General features: G+C 47.5%; 8 protein-coding genes across 8 annotated transcripts; 2 read left to right on the top strand and 6 right to left on the bottom strand.

Moving 5' to 3' along the window:
• Positions 1-286: 286 nt before the first annotated feature.
• Positions 287-1,177, bottom strand: CANTADRAFT_48096 (cytochrome-b5 reductase; the record flags this gene model as incomplete). Its single annotated transcript, XM_020209541.1, has 1 exon — positions 287-1,177. One exon carries the CDS (start codon positions 1,175-1,177, stop codon positions 287-289), a length of 891 nt encoding a protein of 296 aa, XP_020066250.1.
• Positions 1,178-1,296: 119 nt separating this feature from the next.
• TUB1 (alpha-tubulin) lies at positions 1,297-2,909 on the bottom strand (the record flags this gene model as incomplete). Its single annotated transcript, XM_020211171.1, has 2 exons — positions 1,297-2,678; positions 2,885-2,909. The coding sequence occupies 2 exons, from the start codon at positions 2,907-2,909 to the stop codon at positions 1,357-1,359; spliced, it is 1,347 nt and encodes a 448-aa protein (XP_020066249.1). The 3' UTR covers positions 1,297-1,356.
• Positions 2,910-3,607: 698 nt separating this feature from the next.
• On the bottom strand, positions 3,608-6,225 carry CANTADRAFT_25374 (uncharacterized protein). Its single transcript, XM_020207399.1, has one exon. The coding sequence runs from the start codon at positions 6,185-6,187 to the stop codon at positions 3,683-3,685; it is 2,505 nt and encodes an 834-aa protein (XP_020066248.1). The 5' UTR covers positions 6,188-6,225; the 3' UTR covers positions 3,608-3,682.
• Positions 6,226-7,024: 799 nt separating this feature from the next.
• ERG13 (hydroxymethylglutaryl-CoA synthase) lies at positions 7,025-8,647 on the bottom strand. The gene has a single exon (XM_020207398.1). It carries the CDS (start codon positions 8,436-8,438, stop codon positions 7,092-7,094), a length of 1,347 nt encoding a protein of 448 aa, XP_020066247.1. The 5' UTR covers positions 8,439-8,647; the 3' UTR covers positions 7,025-7,091.
• A 981-nt stretch (positions 8,648-9,628) lies between these two features.
• On the top strand, positions 9,629-10,777 carry CANTADRAFT_89055 (phosphoglycerate mutase family protein; the record flags this gene model as incomplete). Its single annotated transcript, XM_020211524.1, has 2 exons — positions 9,629-10,583; positions 10,665-10,777. 2 exons carry the CDS (start codon positions 9,629-9,631, stop codon positions 10,775-10,777), a joined length of 1,068 nt encoding a protein of 355 aa, XP_020066246.1.
• A 1,104-nt stretch (positions 10,778-11,881) lies between these two features.
• ALO1 (D-arabinono-1,4-lactone oxidase) lies at positions 11,882-13,531 on the top strand (the record flags this gene model as incomplete). Its single annotated transcript, XM_020211520.1, has 1 exon — positions 11,882-13,531. The coding sequence occupies one exon, from the start codon at positions 11,882-11,884 to the stop codon at positions 13,529-13,531; it is 1,650 nt and encodes a 549-aa protein (XP_020066245.1).
• A 640-nt stretch (positions 13,532-14,171) lies between these two features.
• CANTADRAFT_25370 (uncharacterized protein) lies at positions 14,172-17,087 on the bottom strand. Its single transcript, XM_020207397.1, has one exon. It carries the CDS (start codon positions 16,867-16,869, stop codon positions 14,230-14,232), a length of 2,640 nt encoding a protein of 879 aa, XP_020066244.1. The 5' UTR covers positions 16,870-17,087; the 3' UTR covers positions 14,172-14,229.
• Positions 17,088-17,204: 117 nt separating this feature from the next.
• On the bottom strand, positions 17,205-18,006 carry PRE8 (proteasome core particle subunit alpha 2; the record flags this gene model as incomplete). Its single annotated transcript, XM_020209517.1, has 2 exons — positions 17,205-17,913; positions 17,963-18,006. The coding sequence occupies 2 exons, from the start codon at positions 18,004-18,006 to the stop codon at positions 17,205-17,207; spliced, it is 753 nt and encodes a 250-aa protein (XP_020066243.1).
• Between the last annotated feature and the right edge of the window lie 234 nt (positions 18,007-18,240).

Here is an 18,240-nt window from a genome sequence, read left to right as displayed (position 1 = left end):
ATGAATATTCACGATACTGCTTCACCAAATTCACCATACAGTAATGTTAATGAATATACACCGTCATGAAATTTCCAGAAACAGCTAAAAATAGCCTCACGTCCCGCATCATCACTTCGAAATCCGAGCTACAACGACTACATTCCATTTCCTCCTTACATTCCCTTTTCCAGTCTGGGGTGCTGATTCGCGTAATACTAATGTCTATTATTTTCCGAAGCTAACTTCTTGTGTCAGGCGAGCCCAACTAATCACGTGATCATCCACATGACCATTCATCCTGGCACTAGAAGCAGAACACATTGTCCTTCTCCCAGCCAAGCTCTTCAGAGAGGCCCACGGCCAAGCTCTTCAAACCAGGAGGTCCACAGATGAACATGCGGTTTTCTGGCGACGCTTCAGGCAAGTACTTTTGCATCATTTCCTTGGTGACGTACCCGGTGCTACCCGTCCAGTTTTCGGGGGCGTTGGTGACGGTGTAGTTGACCTCGAAGTCTGGGTACTTCTTGGCAATCTCGTCAATCTCGCTCTTCAACAAGATGTCCTTCTCGGACTCGTTAGCGAAGATCAACGAGATGGAAGTGTTGTCTTCTGGGTTGGTGATGATGTCGGTGATGACTTGCAAGATGGGGGTGATACCCGAGCCACCAGCCACCAACGCGAGCTTCTTGGCCATGTTGGGCACGTAGTCCAACGTACCGAAGGGACCGCGGAACTTGACGGTCTGGCCCTCCCTCAACTCGGCCAACTTTCTGGACACAACACCGTTCTCGTAGTGCTTGACCAAAATGTCAAAGAAGCCTGCGTCGAACTGGTTCAGGATGGGCGAGTAGAACCGGATCTCGTCCTTCCCGTTGATGGTGAAACAACATGCAACATGGTGGCCAGTGGGAATGTCCAACACCTCATCCTCGCGGTTCAACTTGAACCGGAAAATCAGGGTGTTTCTGTTGATAAGCGTCTTGTCTATCAACTCAAGGTCCCTCCATTGCGTCTTGTGGATCAGCGACCTTCTTTGGTAGGCCTCGTAGTACTTAAACGAGCACACTCCAACGATGAACGTCAAACTGTAAGGCAAGTACTCGAGCCCGAAAAGAAGGGTGCCTGCAATAATGAGCCCGCAGGGGATGTAGATCGAGTGCAATGGCTGCTTGAAGAGTTCACGTTTGTCCTCCATGTTGTAGCTAACTACAAACATTCAGGACCAGCCTGGTGAAAAGTTCCATGCGGTGTGCGGTGGGCGCACGCCCACCTCCAAGCCATCGCTGGAGTCCGGGAAGCCGGGAGGGCCGTGGAGCTTACTAATTTCAACTAATTAACAAAGGGTATTAACGAACTATAAACGAGCTACACAAACTAATATTCTTCTTCTTCTTCAGGGAAAGAGTCGGTACCAACCTCAATGTAATCTCTCTCCAAAGCGGCCAAGTCTTCTCTGGCTTCAGTAAACTCACCCTCTTCCATACCTTCTCCGACGTACCAGTGGACGAAGGCTCTCTTGGAGTACATCAAGTCGAACTTTCTGTCGATTCTTCTCCAGGCTTCAGCGATGGCGGTTGTGTTGGACAACATACACACGGCTCTCTTGGCGGACGCCAACTCAGAACCTTGGATAGCAGTAGGTGGTTGGTAGCAGATACCGATCTTGAAACCAGTAGGACACCAGTCAACAAGTTGAACGGTCTTCTTGGCCTTGACGTGGGCGACAGAGTTCTGAACATCTCTGGTAACAACATCACCACGGTATAACAAACAAGTGGCCATGTACTTACCAACTCTTGGGTCACACTTGACCATTTGGTTACCTGGCTCGAAACAGGAGGCGGTGATTTCAGCAACGGAGTTAGCTTCGTGGTTGGCTCTGGCCTTGGAGAAAACTGGAGCATAAGAAACCAATGGGAAATGGATTCTTGGGTATGGGACCAAGTTAGTTTGGAATTCATTTAAATCGACGTTCAAAGAACCATCGAATCTTAAGGAAGCAGTGACAGAGGAAACAACTTGTGCGATCAAACTGTTCAAGGAGTCGAAGTTTGGTCTGGCGATGTCCAAGTTACGGCGACACATATCGTAAATAGCTTCGTTATCAACCATGAAGGTACAGTCAGCGTGTTCCAAGGTGGTGTGAGTGGTTAACACGGTATTGTAAGGTTCCACAACCGAGGTGGAAACTTGTGGGGCTGGGTAGACGGCGAATTCCAACTTGGTCTTCTTACCGTAGTCGATGGACAATTGTTCCAATAACAAGGAACCTAAACCGGAACCGGTACCACCACCCAAGGAGTGGGTGAATAAGAAACCTTGTAAACCGTCACACTGGTCGGCCATTCTTCTGACTCTGTCCAAGACATCGTCCAAGATCTCTCTACCGACGGTGTAGTGACCTCTGGCATAGTTGTTGGCGGCATCTTCCTTACCAGCAATTAATTGTTCTGGGTGGAACAAGTCCTTGTAGGCACCAGTACGGACTTCATCAATCACGTTAGGCTCCAAATCCACGTACAAGGCTCTTGGCACGTATTTACCAGAACCAGTCTCGCTGAAGAAGGTGGAGAATCCTTCTTCTCCACCCTTTGGTCTGTCCAAGCCGTCTTGGAGGTACCCGTCGGGTCTGATACCGTGCTCTTGCGAGTATAACTCCCAGCACGCGTTACCAATTTGACAACCGGCTTGACCGACTAGATTCGTTAGTAGGGCACTTCTAGACACCGCAATCAATCCATCTGGGGCTGTTTTGGCGCCATGGTCTCTCCAATCGGACCAGATCATGTCATCCCTTCGTCAACGATCACACGAAGGCGCCAACCGCCCCAGTTATCCGAATCAATCGGGTCTTTTGGGCCACGCAATGTGGAGGTGGCCTCTGCAAATCACCGGTACGTACCATTAATACTGATAACTTCTCTCATTCTGCCTCTTTCTATTGATGTAATATAACTAGAAGAAACGCCTGGGTTTAATATTTGAGAGTTGTTTACAAATTAGTCGCTTGTCGCACCAACCTGCAAAATTGTTTTGGCAATATCAAAACATGCATGTTACGATGCTGGGAGACGAGTTCCCAAAAGGGAAGAAAGGGCTGCGGCTGCGAAACTGATGATGGTGTTACGGCCACCAGCTAGTGTATGATACAGCATTCTACTTCAAGAGTGTGGAAACCACTAAATGCGGGTAAAGACAAAACTTCTAGGATTTTTTCCGAATTTTATCGTGCTGTTTCTAGCCTTATAGTAGTGAATTCTCTTTCAAAAAATGGTATAGATCACGATTTTGGTACTAGATAGATAGACTCTTAGGGTGCACTAGCGTGCTGTTTAGACAATGTTAGAGACTAAGCACTTACTTCTTGATGGTTGGCCGTCTCTAGCCCAGAAAACAACTACATTGCTCTCATACCTGATATGACTGGAAAATGAAACAAGGAGTCCACCGCTTCTTCAAGTGTAATTTTTCGTGGGAAGTAAAGAGTGTTGTCTTAACGTCGGGCAATAGAGGCAATTCAAATGTATCCTCGGTCCCTCTCAGTATTCAACGGAAGAAAATTTCACAATTAACCAGACGGTAAATTGAACCAATACTTAACATCTACACCAATAGTCTTTTTGTTAATAAATTCAAGTTTTCTCTTTTCATCCTCACTTCACATACACATCTCTACTAATCGCTATTTATTACTGAATACCTATGCAAACAATCCGGTTATTCTTTCCCAGTAGGTAGGCTCGTGCTTGATTCTCAAGAACTTTTGCAAGTCATCCCCCGAGTCCTTCAACACATCCACAATGGACTTGTCCCACTTGGTTCTGGAGTTACCGTAGAACAAATGAGATTGTTCTCTGGCCAATCTGACCAACTGGTATCTGCTCAATCCCGACAACCAGTCATGATCGAACCCAAAAGATTGTAAGTAGGCCTTGAGGTCTGCATTGTTGTAGGTGTCCACAAGGTAGTTCCAAGCCAGTTGTGCCACAGGCTTGGACTCAGCATAGGCTTGTTGGGCCTTTTCACCTGCCAAATTGGAGTACTCCTTGGCAGCTTCGTAGGCAGCCTGGGCGTTGTCTTCTACCACAGGCTTGTACTCCTTGTAGGCGCTCTCAGCAGCGTCACTGGCTTCCGAGTATTTGCTCTTGATCACAGGAGTGGCACTTTCGTAGTTTTCGCTAACAGCCAGGTTGATTTCCTCAGCCTTAGATTCAACGACGGGCTTGTACTCGTCGTATGCACTCTGGGCAGACTTGCTGGCCTCAGAGGCGTACTTCGAACCTTCAGTGTACACACTTTGAGCAGTGTCACCAGCCTGGGAAGCGTACTGGGAGCCAGCTTCGTAGGCAGATTGGGCATGTTCTCTGGCCTGGGAAGCGTATTGGGAGCCAGCCTCACCTGCCTGGTTGGCATAATCGGTACCTGCCTGGTAGGCCTCAGCAGCCGACTTTTCAACCACAGGCTTGTTCTTGTGGAATAAGTTCTGGACGTAGTTCACCACGCCAAAGAAGTGATCCTGGGAGGTACTCAAGGCGTCTTCTGCTTGGTCCTTGGTGTACTGGTACTTCTTGACCAAGGCGTTGGCAACGTTGGTAGAGAAGTCAGAGGCAGCGATCTTGGAACTTTCCAAGTATTCGTTCACCGAGTCCTTGTTTTTCTCGTAGTCGTTCAAGAACTCCAACGAGTACTCGTACGAGGCCTTTTGCACTTCGTTCAAGGCGTCGTCCACCGAGTACTGGGCATCCTTGTACTTGTTGGAAAGAACTTCGGAGGCCAGGTCAAAGTACTGGTTGACCACCTTGTAGGTGGACAAAATGGCTTCTTCAGACAAAGATTCCGCTTCTTTTCTGTTCTTCTTCAACCATTGCTTGTACTGGTCCAAGTCGGGCTTATAGTTCTTAACTTGTGACTTGAACGAGTTTCTGGGTGCAGAAGTGGAGGTAAGGTACTGGGAAATTCCGCTGACCAAGTCTTCTCTGGTTCCTTCCACATTCTGGCCCTGTTCGCTCAACCAGTTCTTGAGCTTGTCCGTAGATAAGTTGTCCACCAACCACGAGTATGAGTTGGAGGCTTCCTTGGGGAGAACGGGGGTGTCCTTGTGCTTTCTAACCAATTCAATCAACTGGTTTTTGGTCAAAAACTGCGAGGCCTTGACGTCTCTGACCTTGAGGAACTCTCTCAATTTCTCCTTGGTCCAGTTTTCAATCCCGACCAAGAAAGTGTTGTTAATGATGTTATCAAAGGAGTTTTTGGCGGCCTTGGGTGCCTTCTCAAGTAAGGGGTTGGCAGACTTCTTGGCCTCGTCCAACCAAGACTTTATGTCTTGAACCAAGTACTTTTCGTTGGCCAGAACCAACTTCTTGAGTTTTTCGGAGTTAAGCTCTTCCACATAGACCCCAGGCTTGGTGTCGATGATTCCATGGACGTAGAGCCATTCTCTCAACTGCGAGTAGGTCCAGGTTTCGTAAAAGTCCTTTTTGATGTGGCCCGAGCTCTCAAAAATGGGTTTGTCAAACAAGTTCAACGAGTCCAACAAAGACTTCTTGGAGTCGGAGCTAGTCAACGAGGCTACGTAATTGTTCTCCTTTACTTTCTCCAACAAGCTTTCCTTGGCTTCGGAGGCGTCGAAAGACAAGTCAAACGAGGTCAACCACGACTTGAGGTCGTCGACGCTCCAGCTTTGGTAGAGCCAGTCGCCAGGGTAGTTGCCAGAGACTTCGTATTTCTTAGCAATTTCATCATACTTCTGCTTGGCCAAGTCCACCAAGTCTTGCTTGGAGGTGTTCTTCTTGACCTTGATCTTGTTTTTCTTGAGGAAGTCCTTCAAGCTATTGTAAGACCACGAATCGAAGATCCAGTCCTTGACAGTCTGGCCCGACTCCTGGCTCAGGAAGAGGTAGTCCCAGTTGTGGTAGGGGAGCACGGTGTTGATGCTGGCGTGGGGATCCGTGGCCAACTGCAAAATGTGCTGCTGGCTCTTGTCGTTGACGTCCACGGCCACCTTGTCGTAATTTTGCAATTTGTGGAACTCCTTGTTGGCCAACTGGGTCAATTCCTCGCCAGTGGTGTCGTCAGTGACGTCAATCTTGCGGTCTCTCAAGAACTGCTTGAGGTCGTTAAGGTTCCATTTGCTCAACCCGAAGTCCGGGTCGGCTGCAACTATGGCTGCGAGAGTTGCAATACCTAACACAGTATTGAGCTTCATGATGAATGTGATAAAGTAGGTTGGAAAATACAACACCTTCAATGCCCAGCTACTTATATAGGTATAGCAACCAGGAGGAACTTCACGTGCCCACCGTGTTACAGTAGATTGCTACACCACAATTTGGTTGCGGCGAGGAACAAATTTATACAGATGACCTGTGGGGACTCCAAAATAGGGCTGGCAACTTCCTTGTCTCGGTGGCTGCGGGAGTTACTGGGAGTCTGGGGGTTCTACAGATGCCGATCCATAGAAGTGTAGGACGTTAGCAATTGACTAGTGGGCTGTGGAGATTCCCAAAGGCGATTGCGAAAAATGGATCGCGAAGGGGCTGACCCCAGAGCAAGTCGTCGTACATTCTGCATGGAAGCGAGGCACGGAGTTCGCAGCAACAGAGGGGTACAAAAGGCAACCCGGCAACAGTGGCTTGACAGATGCGTGATTGATGTAACCGTGAGCATTGATGTGATTCTGGACTAGGTGCATGGGATGCACAACTCTTCATTGTGCATTGTGCATCGAATGTGAAGCATTACCTTTTTGGGTTGGAAAGTCCTCTCGAGCAGATGAAATTCAAGGCAGAGACAGCCGTGCTTTCTCGTCTCGCCTCAGATGAAATTCCGCCCTCTTGCAGCCGGACTCCACCAATTGACTGTATTAATCTTCTTCTTGCCACGTAAGAATTTTCAGGGCACAATTGATACATGATAGACATGTTCTTGTGGTATTAGGTGGTCAAGCAACTCAATATGTGATGAGATCGATGACAATAGGACCCGCGTATTACTACCAGATCAGGATTCTCTACTTCTAGTAAGCTTATTGATATTGTCTGCTATTACACTCTACGAGCTAGGAAACGGTGGAATATATGTATTAATACGTGAAGAAGTGAACTGGGAACTTATTCTTTGACAGCGTATTGTCTTCTATACTTGTCATCAATTTCAACCAAGTAGTAAGTACCCTTGGTCAAGTTGTCGATGGAACCAGTTGGCTTGAAGGAGTTCTTCAAGTGAGCGTTTTCTCTCAATTGAATTGCTTCGATGTACTTTTCTGGGGATTCGATCTTTCTACCTTCACCCAACTTGAAGTCGAAATCCAAGTTCTTGGTGATGGCGGAAATGTCACCCTTGACAACAACCGACAACAAAGTGGAGGCTAAACCAGAACCGTAGGAAAAGATACCGATTCTCTTGTTTTGCAATTGTTCAGAACCAACGTAGTATAACAAGGAAGAGAGGGAGGCCCAAGCAGAGGCAGTGTACATGTTACCGGTGTTGGTTGGGACTTGCAAGGCAGGTTGGACTCTAGCCTTGGTTTGTTCCTTGGCCAAGCCAACGAACAACTTCTCCACGTTCTTGTCAACCAAGGACTGTTCGTAAGTCAAAGCGTTGATGGAAGCGGCAGTTTCTTCATCGATCAAGTCCTTGAAGGCAGCAGGGTTGGACTTGTAATCATTGTAGACCAATCTGGCGTATGACTTGGTGACCAACTTACAGGTTGGGACGTGGAATGCGTTGTAGTCGAAGTGGTCGTAGACACCAACAGTCTTGTCGGCGGACTTGGTGATCTTCTTGGAGTAGTTCTTGTAACAGTGGTCCAAAGCCTTGACGTAACAACTCAAGGAGAAGTGACCGTCGACGACTGGGTATTCACTGGTGAAGTTAGGCTTGTAGAAGTCGTAAGCGTGCTCCATGAAAGAGCCTCTGGTGGAGTCGAAGACGATAGGAGCGTCTGGTCCGATCAAGAGGGCCACGGAACCAACCCCACCAGTGGGTCTGGCAGCACCCTTGTCGTAGATGGCGATGTCACCGGCAACGACAATAGCATCTCTGCCGTCCCAGGCAGAAGACTCGATCCAGTTAACCGAGTTGAGAACAGCAGAAGTACCACCGTAACAGGCGTTGACGGTGTCGATACCTTCGATGTCGTTGTTCTCTCCGAACAATTGCATCAACACAGACTTAACACTCTTGGACTTGTCCAACAAAGTCTCGGTACCAACTTCCAATCTACCGATCTGGTTGACGTCGATGTTGTAGTTCTTGATCAACTTGGACACAACGGTCAACGACAACGAGTAAATGTCTTCACGGTCGTTGACAAATGCCATGTTGGTTTGGCCCAATCCGATGGTGTACTTTCCAGCAGGAATGCCATCGTACTTTTCCAATTCGGTTTGGTTAACGGCCTGGCTGGGGATATACACTTCGATACCCTTGATACCGATGTTTTGGGGTCTGCTCATTGTGGGTATGGGGATGGGTGTAGAGGAGGAGTCTATGACGATTGGTTCAAATGCTGCAAAGTTCGTACCGCCAAATCTTTTATAGTGGTCGTATAGGAAAAATTTTTAAACGACGCGTGTGTCACGTGATACCAGAGGCGCAAAAAGTGGCGACGCCCCTGGATGAGGGGACAGGGTGGGTGAGAGAGAGGGAACACGGGGGGACTGGCTGGGCGGCTGCAGTAGCTCGACATTGCTTGGGGTGAATTGAGGTGTTGGTAGAAAGTGTTCCCACGGTATAGAGGACCAATTAATCTGCAAAAAAGTTGCGCCACTCCAGGTGCGAAAGAAGCACATAATTTCCAGCCTCAAGTGCTGACCTGCGCTAACAGGACTGAGATCAATCAGGAATGAGATCAATCAGGAATGAGATCAATTACTACTAAACAGCCAATTGCAAGGGACCGATGAAGGGACAATTAAGAGCAAATAATGGCCAATAAAGGGCTCTTTCGGGTACTTGATGAGCTTTACTCCAGGAATCGAATTAAGCATACTTCAGACCTACTATATTAATTTTTCAAGCATGAAGTGTGATGAGCGGATCTTTGTAGGTACTAAAGAAAAAGACAATAAGCAATTCAAAATTACTCAATTGGAATCAGCTAGAGTATTTCTGCTTAATGATAGCACCATATTCTCTGCCCTTTATTAAACATTACAAAACCAGAGCTCCATAGTTGAAAAAAAATGTCTACTGCCAGACCAGAATGGAGCCTTACTTGAAACGTCAAAAAAGTATATTTCAGGCCCTAGATATACGTAATTCTCCCCTACAGCTTGACAAGAAGGCCATACTCACATCACAGGCTCAGATCTTCGAGTCTCGCTTGTAGTGCAATGGCACATGGCTCGTGACCAAATGCTCCGGCACGTGCACTACTGACCACCAAACCTTTTTGCAGCAATTCGCCACGAATCTCATACTTTCATACCACTTTCCTTTCACCACTATTTCTGATTCAGACTGTTAAAGCATATCTTAGAGCGTCCAGCGAAATAACCTATCCATCTCACACCCCCTGCTTTTCAGTTGGCCAATTGCACCAGGAGAGCCGTTAATGACTCACCCTTTGGACAAGTCCTCGATGACTCAGCCTTCAGACGGCTTATTTAACGATGGTATGCGCCAACTTACCTCATCACTAAAAATGGCAAGTCTTGAAGTAGAAGCAGACGACTCGCCCTTCACTGCCTCTGACATTGCCGACTGCAAAAAGGCGCTTGCCGAATGGGAAGAGTCCAAGGGATCTTACTGGAAGTTTGAAGTAGTTCCAAATCAGTTCAAACAGTCGCTTGCTGACACTGACGACCTGCTGTTCCTGTACTTCGACGAGCACTTCGGGGTTATAGGCGGCTGGGATGAAGTGGTGAGCAACTTGAGACATCTTAACAAGACCGCCCCCGAAACCGAACGCTATAAGATCTTGTTCATCGCTTCCTCCGGCCATGGTTACCATGACTTGGCCCGAGAAAAGTACGGAAAAGCAGCCTGGAGCAATAATTGGCTGAAGAAGAATGGCGATGGAACAATCGTGTGGGGCCCTGATCCGCTATTGACAGACTTGGGCATCAGTCAGGCACGCAAAATTCGAGACCAGTGGGAAGTTGAGAGACTCAACAACTCTGCCAAAGACCCCAACTTGATCATGCCTGGAGAATGGGTAGTTTCGCCGTTGAGACGCTCAATTGACACTTTAATTCACACCTGGGACGGCTTAGTAGACCTCGAGAAGGCTAACCCATTCATCTCTGAAAACCTTCGAGAAACCATAGGAATCAACACTTGCAGCAAGCGCTCTCCCAGATCAGAGATTTTTGATAGCTACCACAAGTTGGGGTTTAGAAATGATGAATTGGAAGCAAACGATATTTATTACAAGGATGACTATAGAGAAACGGTGGTAGAACATACTCTCCGCATCAACAAAGAACTTCAGGAAATATTCTTCTACAAGAAGGATATCATAAGTATTACCAGCCACAGTTGCTCTATAAGAGCTCAGTTGTTGGCATTGGGTCACCGTGCATTTTCCGTGGGAACGGGGGGCATGATCCCAGTGTTTGTTAAAGCCACGAAGATAGGCGAGCCTGAAGGAGAAGGGGGTTTACAGGTATTGGCAGAGGGGTGTTGGTTTGAAGAAGAAATTTGGGAAGGTGCTTTTATTACTGGAATGAGTTTTGCAGAGGTATTGAAAGAAGATTGGGGTCCTCAGGTTTTTATTGAATATGTTGAGAATCTTGCCTCAAAAGAGGGAATAAGGTATTCAGAGGCTTTAGAAACGGTCATGGCCATGTAGAATGACTCACAAAATCAGGGGACTTAGCCCTACAGTTTAGTCCCTATTATTGGATCGTAACCTAGAAAATACAGTAACTTCAATTTCCAATCATCGTACTCATTTTACTCATTTAAATGAGAATGCTAGACATGGGGGGACTTTATCTAGTATTTTGGCTCATGGTGTCCTAAAATAGCGCAATTTGTGCTTTTTGAGATGCTATGATGTGTGAGGTTATGTATAGAATGGGGAATCATAACTGTATAGAGAGGCTTTAACTCTCCCACTCAAAGGATGAATTGCTATGGCATGAGTGAAGGATTAAAAGGGTGCTACCAATTTAGCTCCCCAGGTTAATAAAAGGTGCCCCAAAACATAGATTTGAACGTGAAGCTAACATCCAAACAGAATAAGTGTGGTATATCGATCGTGATTTATTTCCAATTCCACGTTTTCCACCAAATATAGCTCATTTAATTGAAAATAGACATTTAAGAGAGTTGCAGGAAGTGGACATAAATGAAATAAAATTTGTATTCTTTCATACTATTTCTTTCTCGTAGGGGTTTGCCTTAAAGAACATATCGGAAGCCCCAACTCCAAACAGCAATAAAAAGTGAATCGCGATGAATTGATGATATCGGTACTATATACCTTATGATTTCTCTATAATAGTTGGCTGTTCTATCAACAACAAAAACGATATGGATACATTGTACAACATCCAGCCGAATTAATTGAAAGAGCAAGGACAAGAGATCTAACAGGATATTGGAATAATCTAAGGATTCTTGCCTACGAAAAACTTAGTATTGAACATTATGGCGATGCTCAATCACCCGATTCCTATCTGAATCCACTTAGCGGAGGTCGCTGATCTCACTATTGTTGGTCGATCCCCCAGACCGTCCCTGCAACAATACCACCGCCGATCTCCCATGAGCCTGTCCCCACCACGCCCCACCAGCGTCATTCCTGTCACTAGACCCTGGGAGGGTCTATTGTCGCTACTGTGGTTCAGGCCATCTCGCGCAATCAGCAATTCGGACATTAGTTTTTCCGCAAATAATCTCACCAGAACGAGGCCAATAAATACCCGCCAAACCATTTACAGGGCCTACCATGACCATTCCCGAATCCCTCCAGGGCTTTGCCACCCAGAAGCTCTTCCACAAGACGTGGGCTGGCACCTACCACTGCCGTCCGCAGGCTGTGTTCCAGCCTCGCACGATGGCGGAAATCAAAGAGTTGATCCACCAGGCTAGACGCCATGGCAAGACGATCATGACGGTTGGACTGGGCCATTCGCCCAGTGATTTGACCATGACTAAGGAGTGGCTCTGCAATTTGGACCACTTCAACGCCGTGGTAGATCGCCAGGAATTCTCTGCTGGAGGCGAGGTGAAGTTCGTGGACTTGACAGCCGAAGCTGGGTGTCGAGTATTTGAGTTGAACCAGTACTTGAAAGACAATCAGTTGGCGATCCAGAACTTGGGGTCCATCAGCGACCAATCGCTCGCTGGGCTCATTTCCACGGGTACCCACGGGTCCACCCAGTACCACGGATTGGTGGCCCAGCAGGTGGTGTCCATCACTTTCTTGGACTCCCAGGCCCGTGAAATCACCTGCTCGTCAGTAGACAAGCCTGAGGTGTTCCGTGCAGTGCTATTGTCGTTGGGCAAGATCGGTATCATTACCCACGTCACGCTTCGGACCTGTCCCAGCTACACAATCAAGTCCAAGCAGGAGATCATCAGCTTCGACACCCTCACCAAAAACTGGGACAACATCTGGTTGGACTCCGAGTTCATCCGGATCTGGTGGTTCCCCTACACCAATCGGTGCGTGTGCTGGAGAGCATCCAAGTCCGACGAGCCGTTGAGCGCTCCCAGACCCAGTTGGTACGGCACTGCGTTCGGACGGTTTTTCTACGAGTCCCTCTTGTGGATCTCCGTCAAGGTGTGGCCAGGCTTGACGCCCTACATCGAGCGTTTTGTCTTCAACCAGCAGTACGGAAACGTGGAGACCTTGGGCAAGGGTGATATTGCCGTCCAGCACTCGGTGGACGGCTTGAACATGGACTGCTTGTTCTCGCAGTTTGTCAACGAATGGTCGGCTCCTTTGGTCAATGGGGTCCAGATCTTGCACGAGTTGCGGGACCATATCGAAACAGCAGCCGCAAACGGCGATTTCTACGTGCACGCTCCTATCGAAGTCAGATGCTCCAATGCCACCAACTCCGACACAGCGTTCATCAGCGACGAGACTGGCGAACCATCGTTGTACCCACCCACTTCGTGGTTGGAGAAAAGAAACAGATTGAGTGCTGGCCCCATTCCCGGTAACAATTTCCGAGCCTACTTGGATAATTCGCCTGTGCTTCCCTACGCTGGCGAAGGTGCTCCCGTTACCAACGACCAGTTGACGTTGTTCATCAACGCTACCATGTACAGGCCATTCCATACCAACGTGCCCACCCACCAGTGGTACCAGAATTTCGAGGACGTGATGTCGCGTGCAGGAGGAAAGCCCCACTGGGCCAAGAACTTCATTGGCGTTGATGGCGACCACAGAACTCCAGAAAGCTTAGATGCTCAGTTGGAGTTCGGGGGCAAGCAATTCTACTCCATGCTTGGCTTCAACCCGGTGATGAAGAAGTGGTTCGGTGAGAATTTGGTCAAGTACAACAAGGTTAGAAAGGAAACCGACCCAGAGGGAGTGTTCCTTAGTGGTAAGGCGTGGGCCGAGAGAAACGGAATTTTACTCGACTAAAATGCCTGGAGAGTCTGCAGCGATGTCAATATGGTGATGAATGGACAGATTCTACTTGACAGCGCCAGTCGTACTTAACTGCAACCCGGGGACATTGGGACTCGGGGAGAGTTAATCCACCTCCAATCAACGAGAGAAGAAATTGTAGAGCTAGCTGCTCGAGAAAAACTAGAGCTTGGCGTACCTACAGGTACCCAGCTTCGTCAATCGAAATATACTGAAACAGTCTGATTTAGATTTATGCCTTATACACCCAAAACTACCACATGTAAGACAATTTTTATGTTTACATAAAACTTCTGTAATTGTCATTATGAATAGAATAAACGCTTTTTTATAGAATGCTACACATTCAAGTTGTAACAAATTTATTAAGGTGTTCTCGACTCTTCGAGAAATCATTTTCAGCTAGAAGAATGCTTGCACCAGTAGAGACAGAAACCATTATTTTTGTACCGACTAAACTGAGGCTGCTATCCGACTGCTTTGGCCCCTCTATGGATCCAGCAGTTACTGGTACTTCTACAGCTAAAGGAATTAAAGGTGTCTGTAAGAATTACCAGTCTCTTTCTTTCAGAAGTACTCATACCCACAACATATAGCATTGACTTATTTTCTACTTTTCTACTCGCAAAGTCACTGTAGCTTCTAGTATCTTTTACTTGTATTCTCCTATGGATATTAACTATGTTACACGCTCACTTGAATGGAGCTTTTAATGGGTCGATAACAGAACCTTGCTTGGTGATGATTCTAGGCATGGTCAACCGTTGGTGGGTTTCTCTGGAGGTCCATTCTTGTCCGATTGGCATTCTCAACGATCTCTCGTACTGTTCTCTGGACTCAAATGGATATGGCACAGCACTGGATTGATACTTCAAGTTCTTCTTGTTGACCTTCTCGTTGATGATCACATCCTTCAAGTTCTTATCCTTTCTGCGGTCTGCCTGAGCGACACCATCGATGGTACGCACAAACTTCTTTTTCTTCTTTGGTCTGGCATCGGCACCAGCCCAGTCTCCCCACCCTGGAAGAGTGACGTCTTCTTCCTTGTCGTCTTCGTCGATAATCACTTGCTTCTTCTCGTCCTCGAACTCCTTCACCACATCGTCTCCAGCAAATGCTTGTTTGATCAATTCGGCTTGGGTGAACATGGTGGCGCCATCTTCGTCGTGGTCGTCGTCACTCTGGTCAGCAATTCTGATGGTGTTCAGAATATCAATCACTGTGTTATCACCAGCGTCTCTTTGCGACGAGGATCTCTTTTTGGATTTTGCAATCTTGGCCGCAGACTTGGCCAATTTGGATGAGGTTTGGTCCACAGCCACCACCTTGCTGGACTTCTTGATGGGCTCGCTGGATGCAGTCAACCATGGGTTGGATGCTTCAGAGTCGTTCAATGCTTCTTCTGACACCTTTTGCTCTGGTTCCTCCTCGTGCTTTTCCAGACCTTGCACCTCTCTGACTTCTGGTTCGAATTTCTTGCCCAATTTGGTGACCAAGTTGTGGGCCTCGTCGTCAGCAAGCTCTTGGAGGGTGTCCCTGTTGACTTCTTCTATGCTTTCCTTCATGGCAATCGAGCTTGGGGCGTAGACTCTTCTGCCCTGGTTCAAGTGGGTATCGACGGAGTTGTGCACCGAGGCAAACTCGTCCTCTCCATTGTCTCCAGCCTCCAACTTTCTCAACTCTTCCAAGTCCTTCATATTTTCCTGTCTTCTTCTATGTTCAGCGTTTTTCATGAAGTCCATCGCCAACACACCCTTGCCCAACTTGGCCCTATCAACGTCGTCTTGCTCGTTCGCATATTCATTTTCGATGTCACTGACGTTGTCGTCACTCTGATCACCGTCCTCGTAGCCCAACTGCTTGGCTCTCAATCTCTCGCCGTTTCTCAACATTTCCTCTAACTCGGCACGATTGGAGGCGTCTTTGGACAACCCACTCTTGATCATGGACTTGGCCCACTTGGAGTTGGTCTTGTGTCTCAAGTTCATTCTTTCCTCCGCTCTCTTCATGTCGTGGTCCTCGTTATCAGAATCTTCTTCGCCCTCCACCAATTCCTCGTTTCTTAACCTTTCCTTCTTCTTGATCTTGTGGTACAGCTTGGACTTGATCTTCTTGATTCTCCGTGCCTTGGCTTCTTCACGGAACATCAATTCTCTCATCATCCTCAATTCTTTGGTTCTCTTGATCATTTCTGCTGGTGACAATTTGGCCACTTGGATTTGTTCGAAGGTGGCCTCCTTCTGGTCGTCGACCAACGAAGATGCCGCAAGCACACTGTTGATCTTGTCTTCGAGGTTAGACTTCACGTTGGAGCTTTCTTCTGAGGGTAAACTCACAGGGGCCGACTTCTTGGTGCCTGGAGCTGCCATGGGGAACTTCAATACCTCGGCATCTCTGTTTTGATTGACAGTGTCTTGCCACTTGCTTACTTCCTTCTTGGAGATCTCGTACGCAACCTTCCTATCGTGTCTTTCTTGGATTCTCTTTGGCAATGGGGTGGCTAAAGCCTTAGATTTTTCCGTGTTCTGAGTATCAATCAAAATGGCATCTTGGGACACAGAAGAATCCACAGCAGCCATCATTTCGGCCAACGACAAGCCCTGGGAACCAGCAGGAACGCTGAATTCGTTTTCGGCAGTCGATTCGGTGATCAACTTTCTCTTTTCGGCTGGTGCTTTCTTTAGTTGGGATTTCAAATGACTGACGGTATTTTTCAAGTCAACATCATCATCGTCGGCTTCGTTGTCGAAGATATCCTCCTCGTCAGAGCCAGAGGCATCATCTTCCTCGTCATCATCGTCAGAGTCCGATTCGGATTCCGACTCCGATTCGGATTCCCAGGCATCGTCCAAAATGACTTCATTTCCACCCTCCTTGTTCTTTTGGCTTTTCTTGAAGTCCTTCTCGTCCATATCCCAGGCTTCGGACAAGGTGACTAACTGGGTTTCATCTATACTATCGTAGGCATCGTCCTCTTCTTCGTCGCTCTCGTCATCGCTGTTCATCTCTCCTCTTCTTCTTCTCTTCTCTTTTTCTTTTTGCTTTTTGGCCTTGTCTCTGATGGTCTGGGAAAATTTGGAGTTCAAAACATCGTAGTCATCATCAGACCCCAAAGCTTCATCGGAATCCAACTCTTCGTCTTCAAATTCATCCCCTGCTTGCCCGTCTTTGAGAAACCTTCTGGCATCCAAGATACCATCTTGCACGTCATTCTCGTCCCCGGAGTCGTCGTTGGAGTCGGAACGATTCTCAGCTCTTTCCGCGATCTGGTAGGCATCCAAGATCTTACGGGAGCTTCTCTTTTTACCCGAAGTTTTGTTCTTACGGGCCATAATGGTGATTTGGGGTTTCGAGATGCTAGCGATGGCCTAAAATTTTAATGGATCCCGGGTCACGTGATAACTCCCCCGATGCCATAGTTTGGCTGTGGGAACATAAGTGACACGAATGTCTGTGTTACTTGCTTCAAACCCATTAGAACGTATGAAATTAGTCAGATAAGTTCTATTCCTAGTACAAGAAACAACTTTGTCTCTAGTTCATATTTTTTTTTTTTGATTTCTTGAATGTCTTTGCTACATTTGCCATCAAGCGAAGCTAGATCGCCAGTTAGTGGATGGCTCTGCCACGCTACACAGTTCAGATTCCACGTAAATATATTTGTCGATTATAACGAGTCTAATCTATCGTTGATTTCTTCAGCCGTCAATTTTTTGAATCTGGGGCCCTCTACAGAAGTACCCTTGAAGCCCAACAAGTGGTCCTGTGGGTCGCTGACAATGGCAATGTCCAAATTGTCACCAGTCAACTCGCCGTCCACCGACTCCTTCAACGCCAATAATGCGACATGGATGGCATCTTCCAACTCCAAGTTTTCGTTCCATCTCTTTTCCAAGAAGGTCTTGGCGGAATTGGAGGTCTTACCGATGGCAGTGGCCTTCCATGGGAAGTAACTGCCGGAAGGATCCACCTGGTATAACTGGAATTGTTCCGAATGCTCGTCGTAGCCACCCACCAACAAGGACACCCCGAAAGGACGGATTCCTCCCGACTGTGTGGACTCCTGCATCACCTTGGCGATCTCCTGCACCAAGATCTTGACGGGGGGATATTCGTTGTAGATTCTTTTGTAGTTTGTGTGGGCCAACTTTCTGGCCTTATCAACAAGCACCCGGAAATCAGGGCCCATTCCCGAGTATGACATTCCGATGTTGGGTGTAATGAGCTCCACCTTGCTCCCGGTGTTGCTCTTGAGGAGTGACGAGTTGGCCTTGCGCTCAGTGGCAAGCACCACACCGTTGGCTGACTTGATTCCGATGGTGGTGACACCTTGTTTGACTGCGTTCAATGCATATTCAATCTGCACCAATTTACCACTGGATGTTAGTAGGGGTTATACGGGCGGCGCAGCAGCGGGGTACGTACCTTGGAGAGAATGTAGTTAACGAGAAGGAGTATCTATCGGCCATTTTGGGGTAGTAAGTGGTTGAGATTGTGCTGTTGAACTCTTTTGCCTCCGGATGCGCGACACCGGCGCGACATGCGACAATCATTTTGGAATATGTCTACTCTGTGCGATATGGGCCAGGAGGGATAGGATGTCTACCAGCTCTAGTGGAGCGATGGTGGGTGTTGGAAGGGCGAGATCAAGCTAATTATGTGGGTTAAGCTAAAAATAAAATTTACAAATAATGATAAGGCCA

Source organism: Suhomyces tanzawaensis, assembly GCF_001661415.1.
Source record: "Suhomyces tanzawaensis NRRL Y-17324 unplaced genomic scaffold CANTAscaffold_2, whole genome shotgun sequence".
NCBI lineage: Eukaryota > Fungi > Ascomycota > Pichiomycetes > Serinales > Debaryomycetaceae > Suhomyces > Suhomyces tanzawaensis.
Note: the sequence above shows the minus strand (reverse complement) of the source record. Positions and strands in the feature narration are given on the sequence as shown.

Bases quoted from the DNA above. Each gene is read 5' to 3' on its own strand.
- CANTADRAFT_25374 (XM_020207399.1), bottom strand. From the start codon at position 6,187: ATGAAGCTCAATACTGTGTTAGGTATTGCAACTCTCGCAGCCATAGTT.
- ERG13 (XM_020207398.1), bottom strand. From the start codon at position 8,438: ATGAGCAGACCCCAAAACATCGGTATCAAGGGTATCGAAGTGTATATC.
- CANTADRAFT_25370 (XM_020207397.1), bottom strand. From the start codon at position 16,869: ATGGCCCGTAAGAACAAAACTTCGGGTAAAAAGAGAAGCTCCCGTAAG.